Genomic DNA, 23009 nt, shown 5'->3' with positions numbered 1-23009 from the left:
AAATACTAAGGAAGTGTATGTATACTTCTGACTTTGATGAAAGTGCTAAAAAAAAAAAATACATAAAAATTCTCCCTCGCTCGAATCTGACATTTAACAAATGCAAAAAATATGTTAATATTTTTGATCTAAAACAGAAAAAGGTTACTCTGATTTAATGTTTGACAGTAAAGAAAAAAAAGTTTGTGTTTTTTCTGAAGTGTATGTAAATATCTGGTTTCAACTGTAGATCACCAATTAATTGCCACATCACTTATTTGTTAAAACCTTTACTTTTACTTTTATCTACTTGAGTATTTTTAAATGTAAATACCTATTTACTTTAACTGCAGTATATTTTTGGTATCATACTTCCACTTTTAATTGAGTAAGATTTTGATTATACACTATATGGTATGGTGATCCCTTCTATTGCATTATATTGTGCATGAAGAAATTCAGTTGTTAACATGATAATGATAAAATAAGGCTGTGTGGTTTTATGGATCATGTCTGCTCCACCTCTAAAACTAACAGGCACATAACATGCACAGCGTGGCACCTGAGATCAAGTCATCATTTAACATAGTCAGTAAAATGAAGACATGCACTCACAGTCCTGAACACAAGTTTATTTTAAAAGCATGTGAAGGAGAAATCATTGCAGTTGCTGTTATTCAGTGCGCAAAATGCGGCCGGCATTAGGACTCTCGTTTAGCACACCGACACTGTGTGGAGGCCACAGCTGCAACATAAATACACAAAAGCATGAATACTGCTGAGAAGGAAGTACTGTAACTCCACCCACTGCCATGTTTTGTTTACTCATATGCATGGCAGGTCATGGGCTATACAAATATTTTAATATACAGGCATTCATATTGTTCACTTTGTGTTTAGTTTGATGTACTGCTTGGCAAAAAATACAAGTACAATATAATCTAAATAATGTTAGCTAGGCTAATCAAACTACCAAAACAAATTAGTGTGCCAACATTAACCAACTATTTAACTTAAACATTGTCTCTACAGCAGTAGCTATCTAAAGTACCTAGGAAAATTTGCTAGCAAGCTATGTAACATTAAATTAAAAATATAATTTAGGGACCACACTGGTAGAACAACGTTATTGCAAGTAACTTAAAGAAAAACATTTTAATTTTTTTTTTTTTTTTTAATGTATGTGGGTTGTGCTCCGCATTGTTACAATCTGATGGTAGAGTCACAAATCAGTGCACATTCAGGGAGTATTCAAGGCTGCACCCCAGAACAGCATGCTCCGTACCAAAAGGTAATGGGAGTGGTTTAGTATGAAAATTATTTTACAGTGTGACTGTCACAAGTCTCAAGAACTACTGTAGATGAAAGAGTGAACCTATTGCCTTCCACCAGAGCATGTGCTTCAGCTAGCTTTCTACCATTAGCAGGGTAGCTTGCTACTGTTTGCTGTTCAACAATAGCAAGCTAACTGGCTTACATTAGAGAGCATATGAAAACATGCCCAGCCCTGCACAGATCTGACGTCGTGATTAACCTGTGAGGCAGTAATGCTACCCCGTGCATCACCGTACCACTCTGTTAAATCTCTACTTTAACTACATTTTTTCTAGCAGTGATGGATTTTTTTTTTTTTCCTGATTTTCTCCCTAATTTTAGCCATGGCCAATTCCTACCTTTCAGTTAGGTCTCCCCTATCACCCGACAGCTACCAACCAGGGAAGGCGATGGCTATCACATGCTTCCTCTGAGACATGTGAAGCCAGGTGACCGCATCTTTTTGAACTGCTGCTCATTCCATGTCAGGGGGCGGCATAACACACACAGAGGAAAGCACTACCCACCCACATCTGCATGCATGAGCTCACAGATGCCCATGGTTGGCTAGTGTTGCTGTGATTGATTGATAGGGGAGAGAGTATGTCACCCTCTCTCCCTGAGATCACGGCCAATTTTGCTTTCTTGGACTCCCGGCCACGGAGGATTCAAACTTGCAATCTCTGGATGATAGGGCGACCGCTTTTCTGTTGCTATGATATCCAGTGATATTTACTACAATTATACTGTATATCCAGACTTGCCACTCGCGAATATTAACAGACACCGCCTGGAAGCCCCGCCCCTTCCCCTTTCATCTCACATGCTTTCAACTTGGGCAGCACTCTTGCTTTCTGCAAAGGTAAATGGAGAAAAATCCACCAATCCACAGAGTTTTTATGATTGCTACAGTTCCCAGTTGTCCTTTTAAACTTATTTGGTCATATGCAGAGCTGAGTTAAGTATGTGTAGTGAGGATTTAATACGAAATTGCCCACCTCAATATTCAGATCTATTAAGCCCAAGTGTCTGATAGTTTGTTGTAACCTCAATGTCTCAGAAAAACTATGGAAAGCCATTCGAGACCAATATTAAATACAGTACACAAATATGGCACTATTAATCCATTAATAATATCGCCCCTTTAAAGTCCATGAAAATGAGGCTATCGGAGGATATCAGTGTAGCAGATGAGACCATGGTCAGCTTATCCTTTAAACCACCAATATGCTTTTTTTTCCTACAGGAGAGTGCATTGAATTAACAGAAACATTATTTTAATAATTTAACAACTCAAAATAATGAATTAAAAGCATGATTAAATAACCTACATGCCACGCACATTGCAATTTCATGACCATGAAGTAGTATCTTATGCAATTCCAAATAAGGTGGTTGGAGGCCATATTGTTAAATTAAACCAAATTTGCAGTGATGTGATAATTACTACTAGGACCATTCTTGCAGCAATATATTAGCAATATACCATATAGCAATAGACTCATATTAGATTTATTTCAATGCTTCTCATTCATATATCATAGTCCTTTTTATTTTTCATGTTTAAATAGTCTTTTGAATTCATATCAAAATACACTTGTTTTCTATCCCTGAATTTTTGGGGTTTAAAGGCAAGTGTTTGCGTTTACATGTGATAGTCAGTACGCCATTGAGAAATCCTGTCTCGGAAGCATGAACTACCCCCAGGTCATCAGCATTATGTGAATGGTGCACATAGAAAATTTACTTAAGTGATTTAAGGTTTGTTTGCTCGGTTAGCTGAAAAAACAGAAAATCATAGTTTTCAGGTTGCTCCTGTATCACCCTGGCAAGATGTCAAAAATCACAGATGCTATAGGTAAAGCCTACACGTTGGCACCTCTAAATAATATCAGTCACTTTGATATAGTGTTGTGCAATTTGCAGTCCTGGGTTATACCTTTAAACACACTCGTCCTTGTATGAGTCCATAGGGAACAGGGCCGTAACATCGTGAGTCTGTAGAGTTCTGCAAATTATCACCTTCCAGCCACACATGACCTCTTGGTACCTAACACACACACATACACACAGACACACATATGGTCATGAAATGAGAAAATGTTATACTCATCCAATCTGCACCATTAATATGGATAAAACATCAGCTATCTTCATCTCTTAATTAAAATTAAAATGTAATACAATACTGAGGTCTCTTGATACGATTTAGTTGCATACAGTTTCGAATACAGAAAAAATAAGCATTGCCTGAATATGTGTATTAGGTTCCAATTGAGTCAATTTTCAATTGATTAAAACATTCAACATTATTATAAGTTTGAATCATTGTACTTTTATAATGACACATTGTTTGTGTGATCCATTCAGACTCCGTTCAGCAGCATATACTGAAAAAAACACTGTGCATTAGTGTGTGACAAAATTAAACACTCTGGCCAATACAGCTAATGAGTTATGGTGTGAAAGGTTGCAAGGTCTCAGCAAAATTTCCACCCCAAATATACAATACTGTGCAAAAGTCTTGGCACCCCCCCCCCCCCCCCCCCTTTTTTTTTTTAGTACAATCTTTGTTATAGATGTTTATTTTCTGACTTCTACATTATTGATTCAGTACAAAAACATTTTATATTCCAAACATTAGTTTTCCAGCACAAAATGAAACTTTACAGAAAATGTTTGTATGTCAGTAAAGAAAGCAGCAGATTCCATAAGAGACACTTTTCAGATAAAAACATAATGAAGGCTGCTGGGTTTCGCTGCAGAAATAAGAAGCGAGTCGACAGTCAAAGTCTCCAGAAGAACTGTGGCTGCTTCTGCAAGATGCTCAGTAACACTTACAGCTCATTTCCTTATAAAACTGCACACACTGCACCTGAGAATACTATTTTTTTTAAAGCGAAGGATCGTCACACCAAATATTGACTTATTATATATTATTATATTATATTATTATTATATTATTACTGTTTACTGCTCTTTATAGTATTTTTTTTTAACGTAGAAACATTTAATTTCATTATTTTTGAAGGCATTTTAGCTCTACAGCATTTCTTTCCATGTGCCTAAGACTTTTGCACAGAACTATATATGTGTATATATATATATATATATATATATATATATATATATATATATATATATATATATATATATATATATATGTATATGTATTTCACAGGGAGACACATGTGAATTGATGTATGGTGGTTTCTGTGCTTTACTGCTGTATAAAGCCAAACCTCCGTTGATGTGAGGACCCATGCTGTGATTGATTCTGTTGAGTGCAAAACAGTCATGTTCAACACAAACTTCCAGGTATTACATAGTCAAGAACACAGTACATATTGACACAGATACAGTTTATACTTACAAAAGTGTGTGTCTTAAATGTATCCGATGGTCCACTGGTGCACACTTTATCTCCTTCCAGTCCAATAACTCGTTTACAGATGTTCATGTTTGGGTCAAATGGGCTCTTAGCAATCACAATGTCCCCTCTGAAATTTTAAAATTCAAACACACATACTTATGGAAACTGACAGTTCACTAGTTAGCAGTCTAAGGCCATCTATATATTTTATAGCAAAACACACACACACACACACACACACACACACAGACTCCACTCTGAGCAAGCAAACTACACTCACTTCTCTATGCGATACAAATGTCTGCTGAGGCGTTCTGAAAAAACAACGTCGTGATCGGTGATGGTTGGCTCCATTGACGGTCCTGAACACTGCACGTGGAATTAACACACACACGCAAACATTACCACAAGACCCACTTTGTTTGACTGGCTGTGTTCAAAATGAAATGTTAGCATCACAAAAAGTCGCAAATTTTGAATTGGAAACCATTTATTCATAAAAAAACTAAAAACAAGGAACACTAGAAGCTGGATTTAAAATGTAATGAACTAATTTGCATATTAGCATGCAATATAACTAATGTACTTCAGTCTGAACAGAGACACATTTGACTACAAGTGTAAATGCATGTGGTTAAAATCTGAATGCAAACCAAATACAAGCTGCATGAAAGGCACTGAAGTCAGATGCTATTAAATGTTCTTGTTCATTTAATGATAAGACTTGTTTATTTAAATCTAATGCCTATTTGCTCTGTTGATACACACATTACAAAGCACAAAAATTATAGTCAGGAGCAGTCATCACATATTACTTTAACAAAATCGGTATGGAGAGAAACTTAGAAATTCACCATATAGGCCTGCAGTACCCAGGACAATCCCATACGAATCATATATATTTACATATGTCAGTCTGCTGTCAGTCTGAGTGTTTGCTCTTTTCCTATTTACCTCAAAATCAGCTGACAGTGTGTTAGTTGGGACCAAGAGACCACCTTTTCAAATTATTATTACTAAAGTATACACAATAATGCGAATATTTGATTCACCATGATTCTTGTCAAGACCTTTACCACAAAGTCATGTTGTTACCGTATTACGTAGTATCCGGGTAGTAGCATTCTTGGGCTGTGGCATTTGGCTCATATTTGACTCAAAACTTGCAGAGGAGAAAGGAAGCTCTAATCTCAATCTTCTGATTGAAGTAGGTCAGCTACGAGTTACTTAAGCCACGGTCGCTGTGGCTAAGGACACAGTCATTCATTTGCTACAGACATAGCAGAATAAAATTGGGTCTGGTGGGGAGTATAAAGTCTGTACTGCTCTAGGAGGGCTATGACTTAGATAGCAGGTGACGAATTACAAACTGTTTTGCTTGTACTAAGACATATGTTTTTTTTATGGCAACAAAAATGGTTATTTGGAATTTTATGTATACCTTGGCTGGGAGGCCTGTATGAGTTGTTTATGTGATTATGTTTAACTTTATGTGTATTGTGAGTTAGGAAAACAGATGTAATTGATGTTCAGTGAACTCACCATGACAAACTCTCCAATGTACTCAAATGTGCAGTGAGCGATGCAGCCATACTGAACAGTGTAGCCGATAAAACCCAACACCTTGCTGAACAAACGCTGTGACATCACACACCCCTGCAAAACACCTGTAGCAAGCCAGATGACAGACACCAGCTTAATAAAGTTGAGGAATGTGTAAAAGACATTAGAAACTGGATGCTTATTAACTTTCTCTTACTTAATTCTGACAAGACAGAAGTACTTGTACTAGGACCACATGCAGCTAGAAGTAAGCTTTCTGATTACATAATAACTCTGGATGACCTTTCTGTTTCATCATGTGCAGCAGTAAAAGACCTTGGTGTGATTATCGACTCTAGTCTTTCTTTTGAAGCTCATGTAGATAATATAACTAGGATTGCTTTCTTTCATCTCAGAAATATTGCTAAAATAAGAAATATATTGTCACTACACTATGCAGAAAAATTAGTTCATGCTTTTGTTACCTCTAGGTTGGATTATTGTAATGCCTTGCTGTCTGGATGTTCCAGTAGGAGCATAAACAAGCTCCAGTTAGTCCAGAATGCAGCAGCGAGAGTCCTTACTAGAACCAGAAGATATGACCACATCACGCCTATCTTATCCACACTGCATTGGCTCCCAATCAAATTTCGTATTGATTATAAAATACTACTATTGACCTATAAAGCACTAAATGGTCTCGCGCCACAGTACCTGAGCGAACTTTTGGTCTTTTATGATCCGTCACGCCTACTCAGATCAAAAGATGCAGGCTATTTGTTGGTACCTCGAATAATGCGGGCTACAGCTGGGGGTAGAGCTTTCTCATACAAAGCCCCACAGTTATGGAACAGCCTTCCACTTAGTGTTCGGGGCTCAGACACAGTCTCAGTGTTTAAGTCTAGGCTGAAAACATATTTGTTTAGTCAAGCCTTTTGTGAATAGTTTTCTTAGGTACAGGGGCAGGTCTGGAGGGTTTCACAGGCATAGAGTGTTGTGGTGAAATGGGATGTTTGGATGCTGTCGCCCCCCCACTCTCACACGTTCACTCAGGTTTGTCGACGGTGGAGTGGCTGGCTGCCTTATGTCCCAGGGTGCCCTCATGTCTGTGTTAGCTTCTGGCTCTCCCTTTCAGTTATGCTGTCATAGCTAGTCTTGCCGGAGTCCCTGCTTGCACTCTGCATGCAAAGTACATCGTGCTTAACCATTAGAGGACAAAAGCTCACCTAACAATCTCTTCCTTTCTCTCCATCTCTCTCTCTCCCTCACTCTCTGTCGAGCTACACATGCTACTTCTGAGATGCCAGTGATGCCAGTGATCCTGACCCCTTCTGCTCCTCCTCGCTGCCTGACCCATCCTGATGCCCTACTTCTGGTTGGAGTTCTCATCGGTTGAGTTCGCTCGCTGCTGCTGGGGGTGGCCCCATATGGACTGCCTGAAGAACTGTTTGGATTGCTGGGGATGGTGCCACCTGGGGGCTGTGGAGATGGCTTGGGGATCACATATGGGGAGCTGTACTGTAATGGCTTGGGACTGCGATAGCTGTAGTGGCTTTGGGGCTGCAGTTGCCACGAGCAGCTTCGTACTCAGGACTCCATCAGTGGACAGTGGATAGATTTTAACCAGCCGGACCTCTTGCAAATACTGTGATGAATTTATTGGTTGCACAATTGCACTATTTGTCCATATAGTACACAATAGAAGGGATTTATTTATAATTGCACTACCCGTTGCACCCAGATGAGGATGGGTTCCCTTTTGAGCCTGGTTCCTCTCAAGGTTTCTTCCTCATATCATCTCGGGGAGTTTTTCCTTGCCACCGTCGCCACTGGCTTGCTCATTAGGGATAAATTCACAGTGATAAATTTAAATATTTACAATATATTTTTGTGAATCCATTTATTTCTGTAAAGCTGCTTTGTGACAATGTCCATTGTTAAAAGCGCTATACAAATAAAATTGAATTGAATTGAATTGAATACCCTGTAACATCAACCACTACTGTAGAACAGTCTCACATTAGACACACTCTCACATTACACACAGTATAACATCTTTCACACATGAAATGTAGCTCAAAGGTCTTCACAATGATATGGCAAAAGACAATCAAAGAAATCATAAGACTCCAATAGGGGAAAACGTGGTTCAGTGATTATGACATTGGACTGCTGATTGCAAAGTTATGAGTTCAAATCCCAGTGCTTACAAAGATAAATGTAAGTCACTCTTTAAGTAGGGACATACTATGATCAGCTAAAAAACTAGGCTTGAACAGGTTTGTAAAACAATATAAATAAGAAATAATAAAAATCAGACTTTATAAAACCTTACTTATAAACTTGTATACTGCCTGCCTGATCTCAAATGGTAAATCACTGTTTTTTTAGGTGCATAAAAAAGAAGCCTGCTTTGCCACATTTCTTTTTGTTGACTCTGCATACATTGAGCAAGCCTTGAGCAAGTACTAGATCTTAAAGTGTAATAAATTGATTGATTACAGGTTAAATATGAAATTTAACTCTTTCTGTTGTTCTACACTATTAAAATGTAAAGCAGGCTGAGTTATATAGTGCTATACAGTTCACACACATCTGAGTTTTAGTCACCCAGCTCCCCCTGAAACCTCTAATTTATCTAAAGATTGTCTGCTACAGACTCAGCTACATTTTTGTCACTCAGTCTTAGACAGTGGTCACAGCTGGGCTCTAAACTTCCTGAATGTGTTGTCTACAAAACTGACTTAATTTCAGCCTTGGAGTCTCTTCATGTACTTCCAGGCCCTGACAGAAACATGGATAACTCAAGAAAACACAGTAACTGTAGCTGTTTGCATTCTTGCATCTCAACAAGAGACTGGTGGAGGTAGAGGCAGAGGTCTGCTTCTATCCCAGAAATGCCACACTGCTCTTTTTCATATCCATCCATTAAATTCCACATTATTATTATACACACTAACCTTATTGTCATCTACTGCACACCAAACTCCATGGAAAATGAGATGAGAAAGATATCCTCCTGAGTCTCCAGTTGCTAGAACTGAATCTCCTATCACAACAATATTCAATCCTCTTCCTCCTTTCACTATTTTCTTCCCTTGTAACAAAACCTCAAATCAAGCCCCTCAAAATGAATGACTCTCAGAGGACAACATGGTGGACAACATGGTCTATTGACTCCCATGTTGCAGTTTTGAAGTCTTTATTTGGTCACCATCTGAGGAACAAATCTCTGCTGTGTTCTATGATTTTCATTTAGCTCTGACACCTGCAGTATGTTACCCAAATGAATGGAGAAGTGCGCTTTTTTGCTCCGCTCGTTCTGTCAGTGGAGTTCGTTTAAAAAGGAGAGACTGGCTAACTTGATTCAAGCCTTAGCTAAGGTCATACAGTCAATAGTAAATTGATATGAAATATAGCTAGTGTTAGCTGCCTTGGTTTACAAAGGATTAAAAAAGTCTAAACACCCCTGTTAAAATGGCAGGTTTTTGTGATAAAAAAAATGAAACCAAGATAAATAATTTCAGAACTTTTTCCATCTTTTTCCAGAACCTTTGAAATTACATTGTATAAAAATTAAGTAAAAAACAATCAGAAACATTGTAGGGAAAATTAGGAAAAATAAAAAAGTTACAATAACCTGGATGCATAAGTGTGCACACCCTTTTATAATTGGGGGTGTGGTTGTGTTCATAATGAACTGATCACATTCAGTCTCATGTTCAAAAGTAATTATCATACAGCTGTCATCACTGAAATTATTCTGATTAACCCCAAATAAAGATGTTAAAGATATACAGCTGTTTCTCTAGGATTTTCTTCTTGGCTTCGTCTGACTGCTGAAGCCATGGTCCACAAAGAGCTTACAAAGTATGTACAGGATCTCTTCTGGGAAGATTAACCACTGTTCCAAGTTTTCTCCATTTGGAGATAATGGCTCTCGCTGCGGTTGCTGGAGTCCCAGAGCCTTAGAAGTGTCTTTGTAACCCTTTCCTGATGGAAATATTTAAATAACTTTCTTTCTCAATTCTTGCAGAATTTCTTTTGATCATGGCATAGCGTGCTGCATGTTGAAACCTTTTTGCTTGTTTCACACTGCAAGATAGATTCTATTTAATTGATGTTTTCATTCAAAAGGGCTTGCAGTAATCAAACCTGGGTGTGTCTCATCTAACTGAACCCAATTATCAATTAAATTTGGCTAATTGTTTGATTAAGTAACTTAGGGGACAATTACTTTTTCACACAGGGCCAGCTGGTATTGGAAAACATTTTTCCTATAAATTAATTAGTGTTTTGTCTTATATTAAATTTTGTTTGAAGATCTAAAACAATTAAGTATGAGAACTATGCCAAAAAAGAAAGGGGCAAATTCTTTTTCACAACACTGTAACTGATAACTAAATGCTGGAGTTGCCTGGAGCTCATATGAAGACCCAGCAAACAGTATTGGACTTGGTATCGGTGGGTACAAAAAAGCTTACTCGTGCTGGGTACAACTTCTACGCTTGGTTTGAGGTGCAGAATGACGCGATGGCGAGGAAGACCACCCCTCCTCCCAATGACCAGTGTCCCAATGACATTCCTGGCAGAGTGCTCAGAGGATGTGCAGACCAGCTTGTGGATGCTTACACGGACATCTTCAACACCTCCCTGAGGAGCGCCGTCATTCCAATGTGCTTCAAGGCCACCACCATCGTCCCTGTGTTAAAAGTTTCCAGTGTCCTGCCTCAACGACTACCGTCCCGTTGAACTCACACCCATCATCAGAAAGTGCTTTGAGAGGCTCGCCAAGAGGCACATCAAGACCCTGCTGCCCCCCTCACTGGACTCCCTGCAATTCGCATACTGTCCCAACCGCTCAACGGATGACGCCATCACCACCACCCTCCATCTGGCCCTCACCCACCTGGACAAAAAAGACACATATGTTCGAATGTTGTTCATAGACTTTAGTTCAGCATTCACCACAATCATTCCTCAGCACCTGATTGGAAAGCTGAACCTGCTGAACCTGCTGGGACTGAACACCTCCCTCTGCAACTGGATCCTGGACTTCCTGACCGGGAGACCTCAGTCAGTCCGGATCGGGAACAGCATCTCCAACACCACCACACTGAGCACTGGGGCCCCCCAGGGCTGTGTGCTCAGTCCATTGCTGTTCACTCTGCTGACTCATGACTGTGTAGCAACGCACAGCTCGAATCACATCATCAAGTTCGCCGATGACACGACCGCGGTGGGTCTCATCAGCAAGAATGACGAGTCAGTATACAGAGAGGAGGTGCAGCGGCTAACGGACTGGTGCAGAGCCAACAACCTGTCTCTGAACGTGGACAAAACTAAAGAGATGGCTGTTGACTTCAGGAGAGCACGGCGCGACCACTCTCTATTGGCGGCTCCTCCATGGAGATCGTCAAGAGCACCAAATTTCTTGGTGTTCACCTGGCAGAGAACCTCACATGGTCCCTCAACACCAGCTCCATAAAAAAAAAAGCCCAGCAGCGTCTCTACTTTCTGCGAAGGCTGAGGAAAGCCCATCTCCCACCCCCCATCTCCTCACCATGTTCTACATAGGGACTATCGAGAGTATCCTGTGCAGCTGCATCACTGCCTGGTTTGGGAATTGCACCATCTCGGATCGCGAGACCCTGCAGCATATAGTGTGGACAGCTGAGAAGATCATCAGGGTCTCTCTACCCTCCATCACCAGACACTTACTCCTCACGCTGCATCCGCAGAGCCGCACCCCCTCACACAAACTCTTCACTCTCACAGCCAGACTGTGCAACAGTTTCTTCCCCCAAGCCATCAGACACCTCAACACTTAGAGACTGGACTGAAAACACACACACACTCAACTGAACATCACCCCATCCTCTTTGCAATTTTTTACACATCTCCGTATTCAATTTCTGCTGCTACAAATGTTTATTATATACTGTATATTATCTTTATACTCTCTACCTGGCTGCTACTCCTTATGTTTACATTTACAGCTACTTGTATTGTTACTCTTTTGCACTACTGTCGTCTGATTCAACTTCTACTAGAACTGTGTGCTAGTCGGCGCTGCACTGTAACTTATTGTGCCTATTGTCTTGTTTTGGTAGTTTTGTACTGTCTTTTGCTGTCTGCACATTTTTACACTGTGCACTTTATGTAAATATATGTAGTCTCCTGTATTATTATTATTATTATTATTATTATTAATCAATTAGTAAGCTACTAACACTCTTATCATAGTAAACAAAAATCGACAGACTGAATGTCACTGGCATTTATCTTTGAAACCTCCTGCAGACCCCGAGTGTAAACACCGCAGTTATGATTGTGGTGAATGAACCGGAAACACAGGAACCGTACTGAGAAGAATGCGAAAGTGTTCTTTAATTTTTTTTTTTAATAAAGTCAAAACTTTATTTTTAAAATGAATTTACGGGGGAAAAAAGAACTAATTTCCCATTTCAGTATGTACCAAGACAAACAGAAATAAAATAAAATAAAACCTGTTTTCTTGTTTTCGTTTCGAAGCGAAAAAGAACTGAGCTCCTGCACACACCGCCAACATCTCCTCCTACAACACTTTCTATATCTTTATTTATATATTTATATAAAGTTACACTTATTCACGCCCTTTAAAACACGAATGTACACATTAGAAGCAGTATTCGTATAATAACCTTACCTTTTTAGTTATAGCTGGAATATTTTATTCATGTCCGTCTGCTATGACCTTTGAACTCGCGAACGTAATGCTCTGATTGGCGGCGCCATTATACGTCATCTGTTTTCCTCTATCAGGCATGGCGGCGCCCATGGAGAGCGCGACTAAAGGGATTCGTTTATCGGGAAGCGCTACCAGTTTTCAGAAAAAATCGCGCAGTAAATTGATTCAGATTCCTGGTACTAAACCGTCCGTTCATACCGGGCAGCTCATCATCTCTACCGGTGTACCGTCACTGGACTGCGCTCTCGGTGAGTCGGCTTCACATTAACGGTTCCGCACAGCGACTGTGAAAGTCACATTTAAAACACGGCACATAAAGTTTAATGTAATAAAACCCTGCTGTGGGACGATAGCTGCTGCCATTGGGACAGGATCAAAAGCGGAATATATTGAAAATCTACGTCCGTATACAGTTAGCATAAATAACTGGACTGTAAGTTGATAGAGAAGAGGTAACCTATATTTTTATTTAAAAAGTGTTAAACGATATCTTTTCTTATTATTTTACTGATTCTTCTAGATATAATGACTTGTCTTGACGTTTCTTATTTCATTAGGAGGAGGACTGGCAGTGGGAAGCCTGCTGCTTATTGGTAAGATCTCACTCATACACCTCACAGTCTCTATGAAACAAGTGCTTTAAAGTGTCCATCAAAAACAAATCCTTGTTCTCCTAGAATAATTCTGGGTCAACTAGCGCTTCTCAACAGCATGGCTCGAGAACAAATCCTAACCTGGGGCTGTCCGTATTTTTGGCAAGTGCATGTGTCGCTTTCCCAACACATACTTATACAGGATTGCCTGTATTGCGATGATGGGTTTCTGTTAGAAAAATCACACCTTTTCCTCGACATATACTACTAAGCTTTCCCAGTGAAAACACCTTTTATCATATCTTGAAAATGGCTTTAAGTGCATAAACTGTGAAAAGGAAAGGTACTTTAAAAGGTTCCACACCTGAACACAAAGTACTTGAATTTCACTCTTTATTAGTTAGACCAAAGAATCTGAGTCCTCTTTTGCATCTTGGACTGATTTTGCATTGGCAAAATTCTCACAAATCAGACAGCATGAGTGGATATCAGGACCAGTATATACTCAATATAGTCAAAATGCGTCATAAGGTTTTAATAATGACAAATGTTTGAATAGTAGAGCACACACATGTTTTCTTCCCATTAACCTAAATCATTAAAATTGTTTATCATTGTTTATATAATTGTTCATAATTGTGAGTCTGTGGGAGCCAGGAACCTGTTTCCCTGCAATAAGATGGTCCCATCAAGTGATAGATGGAATTTTTTATTGAGTTGCTGTGGTTTACATCTTCTACATTGTCTACTGGGAGTCCCTTAGAAGGAAAACATGTGTGAGAGAGCTGAAGGCAATATAAAGCCTCGCACTTGCACATGTCACAATATCACGATATCACGATTGCAGTTTTCTATAAATAAATCAACTGTAAATCTAAATAAATCTATTTGCTTATTCTGTTCATTTATAGCTGTACATGTCCATTTTATCATAGATGAGACATTTTATTCAAAACAGCCTGAGAAAACTAACAGTGTGGCTCTCTCAAAGCTGAGATTTTTAAAAAGGGTTTTTATCAGTTTCTGTTGTGAGCTATTATGTTTTTTTTATATAGCCTACACTTTCAAAAAGGTGTTAGGGACCATGATCACATCTCCAGACTGTAGAAAACGTTAAGTAATACATATGATGAGGGAACATTTTATTGTATTTGGAAAAAATTTTATTTTGCAAGCCTTGATCAAACTTGCAGAAGAAAGTTAAATATTTCTGGGCAACAGCACACACCTCTCCAGCAACCAATTAGCATTTGCCAGTGAAGTCTGGTTGACACAGAGCACTGTAGATGCAGTTAGCATGTGGAGGACCATGCCTGAGAACATAAAAAGCATATCTACATTGTTGCACAAACACATGTTAATGCAGCATAAGATGCCTTTAGCTAGCTGACTTTTTGTCATTCCTCTATATCTTGTATACATTGGAATTAAATGTTTCTCCAGGACCATGGTGCAACATAGAAGAGCATGTAAGACTACATAAAGTGCAAATACACAGCAGTGTGAGACGAGTGCAGGTCAATAAACGCACTGAACTTGGGGTGTTATCTGTAAACTATTTTTTTATTAACTGTAAACCTCAGTCACTCTGGATCGGGAGCAGCATCTCCAACACCACCACACTGAGCACTGGGGCCCCCAGGGCTGTGTGGTCAGTCCACTGCTGTTCACTCTGCTGACTCACGACTGTGTAGCAATGCACAGCTCGAATCACATCATCAAGTTCGCCGATGACACGACCGCGGTGGGTCTCATCAGCAAGAACGACGAGTCAGCATACAGAGAGGAGGTGCAGCTGCTAACGGACTGGTGCGGAACCAACAACCTGTCTCTGAATGTGGACAAAACAAAAGGCTGCTGACTTCAGGAGAGCACTGTGCCACCACTCTCCGCTGAACATCAATGGCTCCTCTGTGGAGATCGTCAAGAGCACCAAATTCCTTGGCGAAGAACCTCACCCGGTCCCGCAACACCAGCTCCGTGACCAAGAAAGCCCAGCAGCGTCTCTACTTTCTGTGAAAGCTAAGAAAAGCCCATCTCCCACCCCGATCCTCACCACATTCTACAGAGGGACTATAGAGAGCATCCTGAGCAGCTGCATGTTTTGGAAATTGCACCATCTCAGATTGCAAGACCCTGCAGCAAATAGTGATGACAGCTGAGAAGATCATCGGTTTCTCTTTTCCCTCTATCATAGACATTTACACCACACGCTGCATCCACAAAGCCACCAGCATTGCGGATGACCCCACGCACCCCTCACACAAACTCTTCACCCTCCTGCTGTCTGGCAAATGTTACCGAAGCATTCGGGCCCTCACGACCCGACTGTGTAACAGTTTTTTCCCCTAAGCCCTCAGACTCTTCAGTACCCAGAGACTGGACTGACAACACACACACACTCAAATGAACATCATGCCACTCCCTTTGCACTGTCTCTTACTGTTCCTGTTGTCCTGCTTTAGTAGTTAGAGTACTATCTTGTGCTGTTTGCACATGTTTGCACGTGCACTTTATGTAGTATTGTGTAGTCTCATGTAGTTCTGTGTTCTTTTGTGTAGCACCATGGTCCTGGAGGAATGTCGTTTCGTGTCGCTGTGTACTGTACTAAATATTGACTAAATTTAAAGGCTATTTTTTTCAGAAGACAAAAACTATGACTAAAGCAGTGTGAAAATTAACACTGGCCTGAGAGCCTAGTTTGAATCCTTTTTTTTTATTATTTATTTATTTTTTAAAATAATTTTATGATTTTATGCACTTTATTTTAAAACTAAATGCACGTTGTTAACAGCAAGGTTTGTTCTTTGCAGTATACAATATAGCACGGTGCTGTTTGGTTTGTATATGTTCGTTGCGCCCTCTTGTTGAATGTCGATTTAAAAAACTGGTGTTTGTTTTGACTTTCCAATTCCGATGTTTGAATAAAAGTTCATTCCTCTTTAAAAGGGTATACTTGCATTGTTATGCTATTATATTATCATTATATCAGTGGCATAAAATGGTTTTAAAATGACAATATCATCATTTATGGCAATTATTTCTGGGATAATATATCGTCCAACAATAGTAGTTGTTGTGACAGGCCTAGCTGTGACTTCCAGGTGAGAGATTTAGGTGTATTGAAGGAAATGCATTTCGAGATAAGATTTATTATTTTGTGTGTGTGTGTTTTGCAGAAGAGGATGAGTCTGACAGTTACTCACATGCATTGCTGCAATATTTCCTGGCAGAAGGGGTGATGAGTGGACACGAACTCTTCGTTGCTTCTGCTCAAGATCACCCTGATGACATCGTAAAGGTAATCACACTGTGCTGTATAGTCACAATATGCACTATCAGAGGTGATTCTAGCGACTGTGGCAGTGAAGAAAAAACTCTTTACAACAGTCAGTTAGATCAAGAACACCCTCCAGGAGGTAGGCATATGTGTCAAAGTCAGCAATCAAGCGAAGGCTTCACCAGAGTAAATACAGAGGGGTTACCACAAAATGTAAGCCTCAAAAACAGTAAGACCAGATTAGAGTTTGCCAAAACATCTAAAAAAGCCCCTACAGTTCTGGAACAACATTCAATGGACAGAAGAGACAAAGATCAACTTGTACCAGAATTATGGGAAGAGAAGAGTATAGAGAAGTGAAGTACAGTCAGGTCCGTAAATATTGGGACAGTGACACAGTTTTGGTAATTTTGCCTCTGTACACCACCACAGTGGATTTGAAATGAAGCAGTCAAGATGTGACTGAAGCGTAGACTTTCAGCTTTAATTCAAGGGGTTTAACAAAAATATTGCATTAACCGTTTAGGAATTACAGCCATTTTTTACAGCCAATGGAGTTCCTCCATTTTCACAGGCTCAAAAGTAATGGGACAATTGACTGATAAGCAGTTTCATGGCCAGCTGTGGCCTGTTTCCTCCTTATATCATGATAAATTAAGGAGATAAAAGGTCTGGAGCTGATTCCAAGTGTTGAATTTGCATTTGGTAGCTGTTCATGGGAACTCTCAATATGCCGTCCAAAGAGGTGTTGATGCAAGTGAAGGAGGCCATCATTAGGCTGAAAAACCAAAACAGACCTATCAGAGAGATAGCAGAAACTTTAGGAGGGCCAAATCAACAATTTGGTGCATTCTTAAAAAGAAGGAATGCACTGGCGAGCTCAGCAACACCAAAAGGCCTGGGAGACCACAGAAAACCACTAAAGTGGATGATCGTAGAATTCTTTCCTTGGTGAAGAACAACCCCTTCACAACATCTAGCCAAGTCAGGAACACTCTGGAGGAGGTAGGCCTATCATTGTCAAAGTCTACAATCAAGAGCCACCTTCATGAATGTAAATACAGACGGTTTACCTCAAGATGCAAACCGCTGGTAACACTCAAGAACAAAAAGGCCAGATTAGACTTTGCTAAAAAACCTCTAAAAAAAAAAGCCTGACCAGTTCTGATGCAAGATTAACTTGTACCAGAATGATGAGAAGAGAAAAGTATGGAGAAGGAAAGGAAGGGCTCATGATCCAAAGCATACCACATCATCCGTCAAACATGTGGAGGCAGTGTTATGGCATGGGCATGTTTGGCTGCCAATGGAACTGGGTCACTGGGGTTTATTGATAATGTGACTGCTGATGGAAGTAGCAGGATGAATTCTGAAGTGTACAGAGCTATACTTTCTGCTCAGATTCAGTCAAATACTGATAGGACAGCGCTTCACAGTACAGATGGATAACAACCCAAAACATACTGTGAAAGCAGCCCAAGAGCTTGGAAATTAAATATTCTTAAATGGCCGAGTCAGTCACCTGACCTCAACCCAACTGAGCTGCTTTTCACTTACTGAAGACAAATCTGAAGGCAGAATGACCCACAAACAAGCAGCAACTGAAGATGGCTGCAGTAAAGACCTGGCAAATCATCTCAAGGGAGGAAACTCAGCATTTGGTGATGTCCATGGGGTCCAGACTTCAGGTAGTCATTGACTGCAAAGGATTTACCTCCAAGTAATAAAAATAATCCTAATATTTATGATTATATTAGTTTGTCCCATTACTTTTGAGCCTGTGAAAATGGAGGAACTCTGTAAAAAATGGCTGTAATTCCTAAACGGTTAATGCAATATTTTTGTTAAACCCCTTGAATTAAAGCTGAAAGTCTACGCTTCAGTCACATCTTGACTGCTTCATTTCAAATCCACTGTGGTGGTGTACAGAGGCAAAATTACCAAAACTGTCACTGTCCCAATATTTATGGACCTGACTGTAACTGCTAATGATCTGAAGCATACCACCTCATCTTGTAGCGTGGGCGTGTATAGCTGCCTTTGGAACTTGTTCAGTTTTATTTACTGATAATGTCACTGCTGACAAAAGCAGCAGGATCAATTCATCATCCAAATGATTCAGAACTTATTGAACGATGCTTCATATGGACAATGACCCGAAGCATACTTCAAAAGTAACCCAAGATGTTTTTAAGGCAAAGAAGTGGAATGTTCTGCAATGGTCAAGTCAATCCCCTGACCTGAAGGTAAATGCCTTGAGAACAAGCAGGAAGTGAAGACAGCTTCAGTAAAGGCCTGGCAGAGCATGACCAGGGAAGAAACCCAGGGAAGACATCTAATGTCTATGGGCTCCAGACTTCAGACAGTCATTGACTTTGGATTTGGATATTACACTTCAGTACAATGACTGAAAGTGTAGGCATTATATTCTGCATGCTAGATGTAGTGCTAGATCAAGGTTTCAAACTAGATAAACCACTGTTACATATAGGCTACAACAGAACACCCTGGGTAAAGTGTTGGCTCTTATACTCTATATACAGTATATGTTAACTAAGCCATCGAGACAATCTACAAATTCTACCAAGCATGCTAGCTAAATAATTAGCATTATGTCATCCAAACCAAGCACCAACTCCTAGTTAGCTGCTTGCTTGCCAAAATGATGATGGGCTAGCCTTTTTGGTTTAGCCTACAGTTGTCATCCTTAGTTTTTGTGTTATTAGATTATCTCTACCACTTACCACAGTTCTGCTTTCTCTTTTCCTATTCTTGTCATTTTCAGAAGCGTGACAATTCAAAATAAACTTGTGCAACCTCCACATGCTAGCATGATGGGGGCCCGTTTAGAGAGGTTCCTGGAGTTGTTAATTACCCATATGAGGTTTTGGGGGAGTTTTTCACTTTGAGATCTGACATTTTCATGGACTTCTTATCAGCATTCAGGGCCCCCCTCAAAACTCGGTGGCCCAAATGATTGCCTTCCTTGCCTGTCCTGTAGCTACACCACTGTGAACTGTGTATTTCTCAGTGTAGCAAATGGATATTTGTAGACCAGTGATGTTGAAACAAACTTTTTCACTAAATGGAAATGGAGGTCACCACACAGTATATCGCATCATTTACAAAACCAAAATGGCTGCTTTAAATCTGTGGTGTAGCACCATTCATGTTGACCATTTCGCTTGCATAAATGATTGTTGTTTAAGGGCCATCTTTGAATCATTTATTTTTTGTTTGTGGTGAACAACAGTGACTTTATTCAGACAAATTCAGATGCTAATTAGAAAATGCTCTTCAAACTTATATAACCCCTGGCAAAAATTATGGAATCACCACACTTAGAGAATGTTCACCCAGCTTTTTTACTTTATAGCAAACAAACAAATCACAGATATCACACAAAAAAGGTTTTGTTCAATAGCTTAACATTCTGGTTTGTGAAATATACATAAAAAAAATTCAAGGACATTTTTTTTTTATTAATGGCATGTCTTTTTCCAAATCAAGTAGAGGAAAAAATTATGGAATCAATTTTTAATTTCCATTTCTAAAACAAATACTGGGACAAGTCTAAAAATGCTAATAAGTCAGCAATTAAAAGGGAGTGCTTACACACTTTAATGGGCTGTTGGATTTGGCTAATTGAAAGGAAACATGGCTCCAATGAGAGAGTTGTCAGATGAAACAATGGAAAGGATTATAAAACTCCTTCAACAAGGAATTTCAACATGGAGTTTGGCCAAAGAAGTTGGTTGCTCCCAGTCAGCTGTGTCTAAAATTTGTTGCAAGTATTAACTTAATGGGAAGGTTATGAAAGGTAGATATACAGGCAGACTAAGGAGGATGTCAAAGCATCAGGATAGAAAACTCAAAGCACTATGCCTTGAAAATAGAAAATGCACAACAAAACAAATGAAAAACAAGTGGGCGGAAACAGGAGTCAATGTTTGTGACAGAACTGTAAGAAACCGGCTGAATGAAATGGGATTCACATATAGAAAAGCCAAAAGAAAACCAGCACTAACACCAAAACAGAAGAAAACAAGGTTACAGTGGGCTAAGGAGAAGCAGTCATGGAGTGTGGATGATTGGATGAAAGTGAAATTCAGTGATGAATCATGAATCTGCATTGGCCAAGGAGATGATGCTGGAACTTTTGTCTGGTGCCGTTCTAACAAAACATATAAAGATGACTGCCTGAACCAATCAAATTTCCCAACTTCTTTATGATATTGGGTTGCATGTCAGGTAAAGGACCAGGGGAGATGGCAGTCATTACCTCAGCAGTCAATGCACAGTTGTACAGTGACATTTTGGACATTTTCTCATTCCATCCATAGAAAATAGGTTTGGTGATGATGAAATAATTTTTCAGGATGACGATGCATCTTGCCACAGAGCAAACAGTTTTAAAGCTTTTTTTCAGGAAAGGCATATCAACTCAATGATATGGCCAGCAAAGAGTCTGGATCTCAATCCAATTGAAAATTTATGGTGGAAAGTAAAAAAACTGGTCCATGTTAAGGCTCCACCCTGCAAAGCTGATCTGTCAACTGCTATTCGAGAAAGTTGGAACCAGATTGAAGGGGAATATTGTTTTTCATTAGTGAGGTCTATGCCTCAAAGAATAAAAGCCAGAGGAGGAGCAACAAAGTATTAATTGTGTTTTTTTTTTTTTGTTGATGATTCCATAATTTTTTCCTCAACATTGAGTGATTCCATAATTTTTTCCTCTACTTGATTTGGAAAAAGTGATAGTGATAGTGAAGTGACTTGTGGCCAAGTATGGTGACCCATACTAGGAATTTGTGCTCTGCATTTAACCCATCCAAGTGCACACACACAGTAGTGAACACACACACCGTGAACACACACCCGGAGCAGTGGGCAGCCTTTTTTGCTGCAGCGCCCGGGGAGCAGTAGGGGGTTCGGTGCCTTGCTCAAGGGTCTCACCTCAGTCGTGGTATTGAGGGTGGGAGAGAGCGCTGGTCATTCAATCCCCCACCTACAATCCCTGCCGGACCTGAGACTCAAACCCACAACCTTCAGGTTCACCTTCGGGTTGCAAGTCCGAGTCTCTAACCATTAGGCCACGACTGCCCCCATAAGACATGCCATTAATAAAAAAAAAAATAAATGTCCTTGAATTTTTTTTATGTATATTTCACAAACCAGAATGTTAAGCTATTGAACAAAACCTTTTTTGTGTGATATCTGTGATTTGTTTGTTTGCTATAAAGTAAAAAAGCTGGGTTAACATTCTCTAAGTGTGGTGATTCCATAATTTTTGCCAGGGGTTATATAAGTTTGAAGAGCATTTTCTAATTAGCATCTGAATTTGTCTGAATAAAGTCACTGTTGTTCACCACAAACAAAAAATAAATGATTCAAAGATGGCCCTTAAACAACAATCATTTATGCAAGCGAAATGGTCAACATGAATGGTGCTACACCACAGATTTAAAGCAGCCATTTTGGTTTTGTAAATGATGCGATATACTGTGTGGTGACCTCCATTTCCATTTAGTGAAAAAGTTTGTTTCAACATCACTGGTCTACAAATATCCATTCGCTACACTGAGAAATACACAGTTCACAGTGGTGTAGCTACAGGACAGGCAAGGAAGGCAATCTTTTGGGCTACCGAGTTTTGAGGGGGGCCCTGAATGCTGATAATGCTGATATTTCACAAACCAGAATGTTAAGCTATTGATTCCATAATTTTTTCCTCAACATTGAGTGATTCCATAATTTTTTCCTCTGCTTGATTTGGAAAAAGACATGCCATTAATAAAAAAAAATGTATATTTCACAAACCAGAATGTTAAGCTATTGAACAAAACCTTTTTTGTGTCATACCTGTGATTTTGTTTGTTTGCTATAAAGTAAAAAGGCTGGGTGAACATCCTCTAAGTGTGGTGATTCCATAATTTTTGCCAGGGGTTGTATTTGCTACTGCACTTTCTCATTGCATTTGCATTTTCATTTTCAATGGGGTATGTCTGTCAATCAAATACTATGGGACAGAATTTTTGTTGCAGGGTTTTGCAGGAAGTGCACACAGCCGACATCACTAAAACGGTTTTAGTTACATATGGAAATTTCTATTGTTCAGCACCTCAAATGGTTCACTCAGACACTCCATAAAATTATACAAGTTAACAAATGATGAGCTGTGCAGAATATACCACTCTA

The 23009-nt window shown here is 39.6% G+C and overlaps 2 protein-coding genes across 9 annotated transcripts in view; one reads left to right on the top strand and one right to left on the bottom strand.

Annotated features, from left to right (window-relative positions):
• Positions 1–595: 595 nt before the first annotated feature.
• immp1l (inner mitochondrial membrane peptidase subunit 1) lies at positions 596–13037 on the bottom strand. Of its 4 annotated transcripts, XM_053238091.1 has the most exons (7): positions 12474–12570; positions 6209–6333; positions 4947–5035; positions 4667–4793; positions 4536–4570; positions 3233–3343; positions 696–724 (listed from the first exon to the last, which is right to left on the bottom strand). In XM_053238091.1, the coding sequence occupies exons 1-6, from the start codon at positions 12487–12489 to the stop codon at positions 3235–3237; spliced, it is 501 nt and encodes a 166-aa protein (XP_053094066.1). In that variant the 5' UTR covers positions 12490–12570; the 3' UTR covers positions 696–724; positions 3233–3234. The 4 variants fall into 4 exon arrangements, with proteins under 4 accessions (XP_026765820.1, XP_026765818.1, XP_026765821.1 ...); XM_026910019.3 differs by lacking the exons at positions 4536–4570; positions 12474–12570 and adding an exon at positions 12897–13037 and having other exon boundaries at positions 596–724; XM_026910017.3 differs by lacking the exon at positions 4536–4570 and having other exon boundaries at positions 596–724; positions 12474–12555.
• The window catches only part of elp4 (elongator acetyltransferase complex subunit 4), a 27152-nt gene continuing 17157 nt past the window's right edge, over positions 13015–23009 (top strand). For all 5 annotated transcript variants that reach the window (XM_026910016.3, XM_026910014.3, XM_053238090.1 and 2 more), the window contains exons 1-3: positions 13015–13186; positions 13496–13531; positions 16711–16832. In XM_026910016.3, coding sequence (XP_026765817.1) covers positions 13015–13186; positions 13496–13531; positions 16711–16832 — 330 coding nt within the window. The remainder of the gene's footprint in view (positions 13187–13495; positions 13532–16710; positions 16833–23009) is intronic.

The sequence above is a fragment of the Pangasianodon hypophthalmus genome, chromosome 11, assembly GCF_027358585.1.
Source record: "Pangasianodon hypophthalmus isolate fPanHyp1 chromosome 11, fPanHyp1.pri, whole genome shotgun sequence".
NCBI classification, from domain to species: domain Eukaryota; kingdom Metazoa; phylum Chordata; class Actinopteri; order Siluriformes; family Pangasiidae; genus Pangasianodon; species Pangasianodon hypophthalmus.
Note: the sequence above shows the minus strand (reverse complement) of the source record. Positions and strands in the feature narration are given on the sequence as shown.